The sequence below is a fragment of the Monopterus albus genome, unplaced genomic scaffold (genome assembly GCF_001952655.1).
Source record: "Monopterus albus unplaced genomic scaffold, M_albus_1.0 scaffold116.1, whole genome shotgun sequence".
NCBI classification, from domain to species: domain Eukaryota; kingdom Metazoa; phylum Chordata; class Actinopteri; order Synbranchiformes; family Synbranchidae; genus Monopterus; species Monopterus albus.
In genome coordinates, this window is record NW_018127996.1 from 838,774 (window position 1) to 849,739 (window position 10,966).

Genomic DNA, 10,966 nt, shown 5'->3' on the forward strand with positions numbered 1-10,966 from the left:
TCTTGGAGTGGGATCAATAAGTGTAATTCTTATACCTGTCAGCAAAAAAGAAAAATACTCAGCTGTCTTGGCAAAGTGTCAGGAAATGTTTGACTGTGTGACCTCTGGGCTCAGCAAGAGTGTGCTATGAGGGCAGGGTATATAAATGTCCAGGCAACAGCACAGGTCCTTAGTCTGCCTGGCTGAGGAGATGTCACACACCCTAGCTGTAGAAAAGGTAAGACAAAAGGTCATCCGCTGAGTGTAGTTTTACTTTGAAAAGTCAGTAAGATATACTGTAAGTCAATGTTTCTCCCTGTGAAGTTTGGAGTGTTAAAGAAACAAAGAGGCTTTTTTTCATTACATTACATTTGTTATTACACATAAATGACAAATTATGGGTTTTGAATTTTTGTTAATATCGTGAAGATCCTTACATTTGACTTTTTAGACAATATTTCAACATTTTTCACCATCAGATTCATTTCTCTACCTATGTGGGGAATACTGTAAAAATGTTAGGCTTTTCTTTGTCATACATCACTGAAAGCTGAGTGAACAACAGATCAATCAGTAATGAAAGGGGGTGACAACACAGTTTACAGACAGGAAGTGGTAACACTGGTGAAATGGGGTGAGCAGAATAATCTCCTGCTTAATATATAATTAATTAATATAGGCAAAACCAAAGATATGGTTGTAAGTTTTAGGAAGGTTAAACAACTCATTTCACCCATTAACCATCAAACGTGATGTTGTGGACAGCGTTGATGAGTTTACATTTTTAGCCACTATCATATCCTCTTATCTCAGCTGGGGAAGTAATGTTCAAGGGATTCTTTAAAAAAATCTCATCAGAGACTATTCTTCCTGCAGCAACAGAGGAAATTTGGAATGTTTCAAAGATCTATGACACACTTTTATCAGGCTGTGATTGAAAGCATTTAAACCTTTTCCATTGTTGTCTGGTTTGCTAATCTGACTTTGGAGGACAAGAAAAGGGTGGACCAAGTAGTTCAATACCTTCAGGTTACCATTACCTTCCCTCAGGTCAGTCTAGTATGAGACATATTTTAGACAAAAAGCACTGAAGATTGCAAATAACACTACATCCAGGCTTCCCCCTTTTGCAATGTTTGTCATCAGGGAAAAGGTTTAAACAATTACAGGACTGAGGGGTTAAGAAATAACGTGTCAACAAGCTAGAGTTGTTTTAAAACCTTAGGTTTTACGATTTGTGTGTTTAAATTGCATATTATTCTGTATTAATAGCATCAAGTATTATTTGTTGGTATCTGCCTGGGTATCTTACTGTTGGATTATTTGTTTTGTGTTAAACCTTTTTTGTCAAAAGTGATGACTGTCTGTTGTCTAATGTTTATGAGCTTGCTACAATCAATTCCTATCAACTTTGGCCAACTGGCAATAAAGTTGAACTTTGAACCTTGATAAAAGCACCATTATGTAAGGAGTTTTTTTACAGAAATTGACAGAAAACATACTTGAACAGGTAAATATAACAAAAATAATTAAAGAACTTTGCAGTGTTTTTTGCTGGCTGATGAGGTGGGTGGGGTCCACCTGGGGCAATCTGGATTCATAAATTTAATATTTCTAAATCCTGCCCTACTGCCCTGGATAAACTGTATATTGTACTACATAAATTTTCTGTATAGTCCAATATATGAATGAATATCCTTTCATACAGTCATCTGCAGTATCAATAATTCAGTTTCTGACTTTGCCTACAGATGAACCTTTTAGTTCTGCCCTCCATTCTGCTGGTCATTTCTACTGCCCATGCTTTCCAGTATGCAGAGCTGGCACAGTACATTGACAGCCATCAAGAAGAATATGTAGAGGTACAATATATTTGTTTTCCTCCTTTAGTAACACTTCTAAGAATCGAAGCAGTGAACTCTTAAAACTGCTGCAACACTTTGGATCCAAGCTGGTGTACATCACAGAGATAATTTCTTAAACAATAATCAAATATACTGTAAAGGTTTCCAAGTACAAGGAACTGATTACATGGATATCAAGCAACTTTATGTTTTAAACAGTAACTACAGTAATTTAAAATATTAAGGACAATTCATTGCACATGGTGCTGTAACTCTGGATTCTTGAAAGGTAATGGACTTATGTCAGCCTGGGCTGTTGGCAATAAGGAAATACTCTTTAAATACTTTTTTATTCAGCACCAACAGTTAAACACAGTCACGGCCAAATGTGTAACATCAGGCTTATATGTACAGTAAATAAATAAACAAATAAACTTGCTAAGGTAAGGTATTGTCTCAAACAGCATCCTGAGTTTTGTGTGTGTGGGGAAGCTGGATTCAGCTGGTTCTCCCAAGGTCCTCTGTTCTGACAAAATTTGGTTTTAGGAGCTATCTGATCAGAGGGGTTTATTTCTTTGTATGAATTTGACATGCAGTGCTGTATGAACACTTCATACTTTCTGATCAGAATAAATACAATGTATTTAATACTGTCTGAGCATCTCTTCTCTTTGGAACCTGAAGTTTTCTTTATTAACACTGATCTGCCAGCAGGGAGAAACAAAGATAAATGGTTCCTGCAAGAGTTAGTGGATAAGTTTAATTTCTCCATGGCTTTGGAAAACAAAGCCCCTCTTGACCAAAAGGTGGCAGTATGACAACAACTTTATATGAAGACCAAATACAACCTTGTTTCTTAGATTTCCTGATTTAAAACCAATTAAGGGCTGCTTTTGATGATTATTAGATACTAGGAGTGTGCAGCCTATTATTTTAATAGTTTTTTTTACAAGGTGGCAGAAGGACTAGATAAAGATGATGATGTTTTGGGTGTGCCGTACTGTATGTGCTTTAGGTTCTGCGGAACTGGGTTGCAATTGAAAGTGACTCCAGCAACATCCTGAAGAGACCAGATCTACACCGCATGATGGAGATTACGGCTCAGAAGCTGAGGCTGATGGGAGGAACTGTAGAGCTGGTGGACATTGGAGTACAAGAAGTCAGTGACCAAGCCTTCTCTCTGTGCACATTGGCCCCTCCCAACCTCTCAGATGCCATCTGAGACATATGAGTTTTGTATGTAATTATCACCCTAATTGGTTAGTAAATATTCTGTATTTGGGCTCATCAGGGAGAGTGACAGTTCCAAGTGAGCTGCTAACTTCAAAAATGCAGCGGAGCAGTTGGGACTAACTCTGCCTTCACATTGCTGACTGAAGCACATCAAAGCTGCTTCCCGAACTCATTAAATATATAGTGTGTTTTAGGTCTAACTAGAGGTCAACATCCTCAGCTTCTCACCAGCAATTAGGACCAATGTAGCATGAGCTGTTATATTGTCTAGTGAATGGTAAAAACAATAGCTGCTGACCGTTTCACCTCCAAGTACAGTATTGTGATGTGTTTATTTTAGAAACACAGAGATGAAACATTTCTCTGTATCTCTGCTTTCCCTGCTTTCCTGTAAGATTACGCTGCTTGTACTGTTACACACTGTGGATCATTGAAATCCCCTTGATACCTCTCCCCTAATGTTTGTAGCTTCCTGGTGGACAGATGATAGCTTTGCCTAAAGTGGTGACAGCTCAGTTTGGCAATGACTCCAACAAACACACAGTGTGTGTGTACGGTCATGTGGACGTTCAGCCAGCGAAGCTGGAGGATGGCTGGGCAACGGATCCCTACAACCTGACTGATATTAATGGTAACAACCTTGAAGCTTTTCAGTCATTATTACCAGTTCAACCCTTATGTGCTACATCACTGGCATGCTACTGTACAGGGCGTTGTTTCCTGCTGCTCCACTGGCCCACATGTGTATTTGCTGGTTGGCTATGCAGGGGGTGGTATCTTGGTATCTAGATGAGTAAAAGAAAGGGCAACACACCTGCAAAAGGCACTCAGCAAAACAAAAATTAATAAATACAAGCATATGTCCAGTTTCCTAAGTCAACCTACAAAGAACAGGGATAAAATAATATACTTTAATATATATTGGCAGTAGCCTCTTGTCAATATTAATCAAATAGGTCTAACCCACACCCCTAATCTGGTTTCACTGGTTGGTATGTAGCTTTGCTAATTCCTGACTCCATTTAACTTTTGCTGATGTGATTAGCCCAGGTTCAGAGATTTGTGTAGTATTAATTAAAATAGATTGTTAGATAATTGTGACTTAGATTAATATCTTATCATATTTTCATATTAATTTATGCATAAATGCAGCTAATTCCAAAGGTTTCACTTACATTTGCTTGCCACTGTAATTCTGCATGCTGCTGGCTAATAACACTGAGCTGCTGGGTACTATATATACACGTAAGTGGGAGCTAATGTACAGATCATAGTTAGGGTGGTAGAGTTAGACATTTACAATATCCACATTATTAACCAATATTGGAGAGTGCTGTCACCATCCCATACAGCAAAATCAAAAGCTCAAATACCTTTAAGTCTTTATTTCTCTGATTATCGAATGTCAGAGAAATACTAGCTGAACTGAATAAATTAAGGGCCAAAATGACTTGATTCCTTGTCCGGGTACATATGGCACCATTTTCTGATTAGGGCATAATGAAGACAATAATAATGAATATGCTTAATTTATGTGGCACTTTCCAAAACACACAAAACCAAGATTTGCATGGGTCAAAGACCAACGGAATATATACAAATAATACAAATAAATGAAAAGCAAAGTAACAACTGACAATAAGAACAAAGTAGGAGTTGTGCAGTTATCCTTTAATAAAATTCAAGCTGCTGTGAAGGCTAATCTAATATATAATAAATATAATGACTTTGTGTGACTGTGTCTTTAGGTAATCTATATGGAAGAGGTGCATCAGATAACAAGGCCCCGGTTTTAGCCTGGATCCACGCTGTGGAGGCTTACCAGGCCCTCAATATGGTGAGAGGAAGTTCAACTTTCATTGTTATACTGAGTAGTTTTCATGCCACAAGTGAATGAAATCCATTATGCGAAGGAGTGGGAGCTGCACAGGCAGTCTCTCAAGTGAGACAAAGGGAACGATTAGAGCACTTATTTGCAAATATTCGTCGTTTTCAAAAAACATTTGAAATAGTAGGACGGGAAATGGAGAAAGACGCCTCAGGCAAAACAGATGCAAAAGATAACTTCCATTTATCTGAGCAGACTGTTTTAGTAGAGTAGGCCTAGAATCTTCTACACATTTAGCTGGAACAAACTGCATATCCTCAGGCTAGACGAGAGACGAGAGCTGATTTTGAGCCAAGCTAACTTGCAAAGTCACTGCAGTTTCTGCAGAGTCACTGCAGCAGTGTGTTCCTGCCATCATCAGCACTACTTTGTCAGTACAAAGCTGACTATCCACATCGAAATGCCTCAGTCAGATGCTGGTTGCATTAAGGGGAGAGAAACAGTGTGAGTGATGATAAGACTAGGTTCAAATAAAGCTAATGGCCTATGATTCTAGAGTCCACAAACCCTATTGAAACACCATTACAATAAGCTGTCTCATCCTTCTTCCTAACCATTTGCTGTCACTGCTTTACTTTGCTTTTTGCTTTCCACCAGGAGCTACCAGTGAATGTGAAGTTTCTCATCGAAGGCATGGAAGAGACAGGCTCTAATGGTCTGGATGCCATGATCCTGGCCCAGAGAGACACCTTCTTCTCTGATGTGGATTACATAATCATCTCAGACTGCAGCTGGCTTGGCCAACGACCTGCCCTCACCTACGGCACTAGAGGCAATTGCTACTTCTTTGCTGAGGTTGTGTATCATAAAACTCATACTTTACACTTTAACAAACTTAACCTAATTCCTAACTCATACACATACTGTGCATTTCATGCTGTTTCATGGTAAAGGTGTCGTCTGGCCGTGTTTGCAGGTTGAAGGACCAAAACAGGACTTGCATTCTGGAGTGTATGGAGGCACTGTGATTGAACCAATGACTGACCTCATTGGAATTCTTGGTGGGTCTATTTTTAAGTGTGTAGCATATACAGTAGTGCACATTTATTCATTCATCTTATTTACTATACTGAGTGTCTATTTTATCTAACCAGTAAGTCCAATACCCAGATTGTCATATCTGGAAGCAGTGAAGCGCTTGCTTGTGTGACAAATTTCAGGAAACACTGCTCGAGTTCCACTAATACTGCATTTATGTGATGTCAGCAGAACAGTGTGGTTAGCTGGATAAATTCTATCAGTACTCTTAATGGATTTTATTTTCACATATTTGCATTTGCAGTCATTTTGCCAGCAGTTTGTTGACATGTCTGTAGTTTTATGTGAGATATCGACAGTGTCCTGATAATATTCCTGATGTCTCTGACATGTCAGTTGTAGGCTGAGATGAGTGGTTTTTCTCCCTCGGCAGCTCAGTAATATGAATGTGGCAAAAGACTACAGACGTGGGAGTTTTCATAGATGACTGGGACATGCTTGATTAAAAAGGCCATCTGTCACTCATTTAGATTATTTCTACATAATAACCAAATACATGGGATCAACTATACAGCATTAGATTTGCAATCAGATGTCAGTGAAAAGTGATCACACATTCAGGGGTTGTGTGTTGGCATTTTTAAGACATGGACACTGGATCCCTGCTTTATTATATGATTAAATGCAGATTTACTGTATATAGGAGCATGCACCATTGCTTAAGTATTGAATAGGTACCAAAGGGTCTTTCTTATCATGACGTTATACTGCAAGTAAATTTAGTCATACTAGTCATACACAAACCCAGTGACATATCAGACAGAGAATTTCAGGTCCCAGTGGCATTTAACAATATAATTAGATGATTTGCTTTGATACAAGGCTTTTTTGCAGACTCTACTAAAAATGACATTACATTTTATTAGTACTATTCAGTAGGCTATAGGTATTTTCTTTGATAAGTCACAAGAGCAGCACTTAATGAGACTTCAAGATCAGGAGCATTGAGTTTTAATATATAGTGTTTGAAAACATTTTCTCTAATGAAATGCCCCTGAACAAGGCACTGAATCTCCCCAAGCTCTCACAACTCTATTATGTAACTGGCCATGTACCAGCCTTCATAAGGTGTAAGGAGAGGCACATTAAAATGTAGCATCAGTTGTTCTTTGTTGGTCCACCCCCTCAGACACACTGATCACCCCCAGTGGTAAGATCCTGATTCCTGGCATCAGGGAGGCTGTGGCTCCCCTCTCTGATGAAGAATGGAAGTTGTACCAGGACATTGACTTTGATATGGACAACTATAAGAACAAGATTGGTGTCAGTCAACTCATGTACAGCAACAAGGTGAGAGATTTATCTTTTAAAGGGCTATAATAAACTCTTATAAGAAGTGAATTCAACAAGACATCTGATTTTCTATCCATGCGATTCTTGTAGGTTGACTTGTTGGCCCACATGTGGCGCTACCCCACGGTCTCCATCCATGGCATTGAAGGGGCCTTCTCTGACCCTGGCACAAAGACCGTCATCCCTGCTAAAGTCACTGCTAAATTTTCCATTAGACAAGTTCCCAACATGGATCCTGCTGTGGTAAAGAAACAGGTAAAACAGGAAGTGGATGTTCTGCTTGGAATAAGAATCAGAATCAGAATGATGTTTATTATCCAAGTATGTTTGAACACACAAGGAATTTATCTTTGGTACAGGGGTTCTCAATGTGATTGTAAGTCAGTAAGAAAATAAGAAAATATGTGCATTTAAATCAGGAAAGAGAATAGAAAAAAATAATCTATTATAAATCAATAACTATATTGTAGCAATGTTATGTTATGTGCACTTTTGAAGAATAATCAATATCAATAATCCATCATCTGTAATAATAATAATCAATAATAATAATTTGAAGAATAACCAAAACATTTATTTTTAAAAATAAGCTAATCATTTCTGCCCATAGACTACCTCTGCTCTATGTGTTGATGGCTTTAGGTGTCAGACTACCTTCACTCTGTGTTCGCCAAGAGGAAGTCTCCAAACAAGCTGAAAGTCACTATGGTGATCGGGGCAAAGCCTTGGCTAGCTGACACTCAGCATCCTCTGTATGAGGCGGGGAAGGCTGCTGCCAAGACAGGTACAGAGCTCACCCCTCACCCCAAATTAAACAGCCATCACCACATCAAAATCCTTTATACAGTGAGTGACAATGAAGCAAACTTTAACAAACTGTGAAATTATACAAATACTAGTAATATTGTATGCCGTACTATGCATTCTTCTTCTTTTACTTTTTACATCAGTTGTATGATTAAATGCTTCTCTGTGCATTTAACCTCTAGCCTCTGTCAAATGCTACACGGGTATCAAGCTAACATGGCTGTTGATATTTTATCTTATCATTTTTCCTGAGCTTAACAGTAGGCTGCTGTACTTTAGGTTTATTGTAAATTCTTAGGCTGTTAAACTCTTAAGCAATCATTTTTACATACAGTGGTGGGGAATCTCTTGTATTCCTCTCTGAATAGTCCACTAGAGTACTGGGTCATTCAGTATGTGTAATGGAGAAATGTACTTGTTAACTGTAACAAAGTACTAGTGTGAAAGCCCAGTGTGTAGCAACTACTTTGCTGAAGTCATTATCAGCAATTAAATGTGATATTCCACGCTTCAAATGCAGACCCCACATTGTTCTTGATTTGCTTCCATCTGATGATTGGAACTGTAAACATACTGTATACTGTATTTCATGTATGCATTCAGTGATATTCTGGTATTACACTATATAAGGCCTGCAAGACTTGTATACACGCCAACATGTCAGCATCAAATGCTGTGTACATTTCCACCACTGAATTAAACCAAATCAAAAGCAGCCATCCATCATTATATATAGTCAACACAGCCAGAAGAAATAGATTCAATTCATGCTTGTATCTCTACCTGGAAAGACATCTTTGCTGAACTACAGAAAACACAGCTGTCAGTTTTCTTTCTAGAAAGAAAAGGAATTGATTATTTCTTAAGGCTCCCCTTAAAGACACGATGTTGTCTTGTGTGACGCTGGCCATTGACCTTTTAATCTCACGTAGCACTGTAGCCTGAGAATATTGGCCAGCTTCCTGCAATTTTGTTATGGGTCCAAAACAAGGGTTTGATTAGTTCTCAGAGATTTTGAAAGGGTCTGATTGTAAAGGTTTGCTGACCTTGCGCCAAACCTTTGTTCCATGGTGTTACTTTTATTGCCTCTTTGTTGGATCTTACTTTGCTTTCATAATGTGTTTTTATGCCTTTAATGTCAATTGTGTTGTCAAGTTCTCAGCCTCCCACACATGAATGCTCTAGGACATTTTGTACACAGTTCACACAAATGTCCAGTTGTTTTTATTCTGTGGAAATATCCTCTCATCTATAGTTTTTGGCATGGATCCCGATCTGATCCGTGAGGGAGGGACCATTCCCATTGCCAGAACCTTCCAGGATGTGATGGAGAAAAGCATTATCATGCTTCCCATCGGAGGCTTTGATGACGGGCTGCACTCCCAGAATGAGAAAATAAGCAGGTTTGACTCCACGTGTCTTTCTTCCTATTTCAGGAGGAGGATTTAAATGAAGCATTTATTAGTTAGGAATCTGAGCCCCTATTGCTCTTAATTTTTCACAATCTTGGCCTGAAATAACCATCTATAAAACATTTAATAAAACTTTTTATAAAACAAACGAGGCTACAAGATAATAGGGATGCCAGGAAAAAAATGAGTCAAATTAAAGGTAGACATGCAAGAATATTAACAATGCTACAAAAGTGACACAGGATCATGGCTTATTGAAACAAAATGCAGAGAGTGCACACATTACAGAGGCACATATGGTTTTAAACAAGATGATAATATACAACACCACAAAGAACATAATAGATGGCTAACAGCTATTAGGCTTTTCTGACTAAAGCATGAAGGCTGTGAGGCCTTAAACACAAAAATAAACATATTCTATGTTCCAGAGAGCCGATGCTAGCAACAGAGATGGACAGGGACTAGATTCTTTTAGGCTTTGGGGATTTCTAAGAAAGTTTAATCTGTCCAGCTGCTGTCCTGAACAGTAGTGTTAGTAGACTTGTATGTGTAAAGGAGACATGCATGTTGTTCCACACCATTTTGTTACTCCCCGGTCTTGGCTGTAATACTTCATGCAGATAAATGGGCAGCTTTCTTTTCTTTCTCTTCTAGGTACAACTATATTGAAGGAACCAAGCTATTCATTGCCTACCTGAACGAGGTAGCCCAGATTAAGAAGACAGTCATGTAATGCTCTGCAGTGTTATGAAGTGATCTCTTTAACCTTTCTAGGTATGAGCTCTCCTTGACACAAGTCTGGTTTTATATTTTCACTCTGCCTTTACCTCTCTATTATCCATTTGTTCTGTGTCAAGCCAAAGCTCTTATTGATCTCAAGCATATCCTGCCTCACACCTGACCCTCCAGTCTCTTTCTATCTTAAGTGTTTTCAAATCAAGCCTTTAATTGAACTCATAAATGTACAGTACACTGGAAGAGGAACAATGAAACTATCTATCTATCTATCTATCTATCTATCTATCTATCTATCCATTTTTGTCATTGTAAGTGAATGTACATGCTATGACATGCTTTTCTTCACTCACTTTGCATATGTGATATTTGTTTTATACCTCATATAATGTTATACCGTAAGTGTGTGCCTGTCTTCTAGTAAAAGCTGTCCAGCATGTACTGTATTTTTATGATGACTTATGATTCTTTAATGGCGGTTATGGTAATGATGAATCAAACACACACACACAGTGTTCCTTCAGTCATGAGACAATTATTTACCAGTTAAACATTCACTGAAGACTGAGCAAGACAGAATATCTCTGGACAATACAAAGACAAAAGCTCTGCTCCCAGCAGTTGATGTACAGTGTGTATGGACAGTTTGCAGCCATTGTGTCATGTTAGCGCCCTCTTCACCAGACAAAGTCCTATTCAGGAGAATAAACATGCTTTACTTTGTGTCACACTGT

The 10,966-nt window shown here is 38.5% G+C and overlaps 1 protein-coding gene across 1 annotated transcript; it reads left to right on the forward strand.

Annotated features, from left to right (window-relative positions):
- Positions 1-156: 156 nt before the first annotated feature.
- Positions 157-10,678, forward strand: cndp1 (carnosine dipeptidase 1). Its single transcript, XM_020611661.1, has 12 exons — positions 157-217; positions 1,731-1,841; positions 2,839-2,982; positions 3,525-3,687; positions 4,805-4,893; positions 5,542-5,739; positions 5,861-5,945; positions 7,112-7,272; positions 7,366-7,530; positions 7,918-8,059; positions 9,338-9,485; positions 10,152-10,678. The coding sequence occupies exons 1-12, from the start codon at positions 191-193 to the stop codon at positions 10,228-10,230; spliced, it is 1,512 nt and encodes a 503-aa protein (XP_020467317.1). The 5' UTR covers positions 157-190; the 3' UTR covers positions 10,231-10,678.
- The last annotated feature ends 288 nt before the right edge of the window (positions 10,679-10,966 follow it).

Bases quoted from the DNA above. Each gene is read 5' to 3' on its own strand.
- cndp1 (XM_020611661.1), top strand. From the start codon at position 191: ATGTCACACACCCTAGCTGTAGAAAAG. The intron at 5,740-5,860 runs GTTGTGTATCAT...CCGTGTTTGCAG, and splicing joins ATTGCTACTTCTTTGCTGAG to GTTGAAGGACCAAAACAGGA. The intron at 9,486-10,151 runs GTTTGACTCCAC...TTTCTCTTCTAG, and splicing joins CAGAATGAGAAAATAAGCAG to GTACAACTATATTGAAGGAA.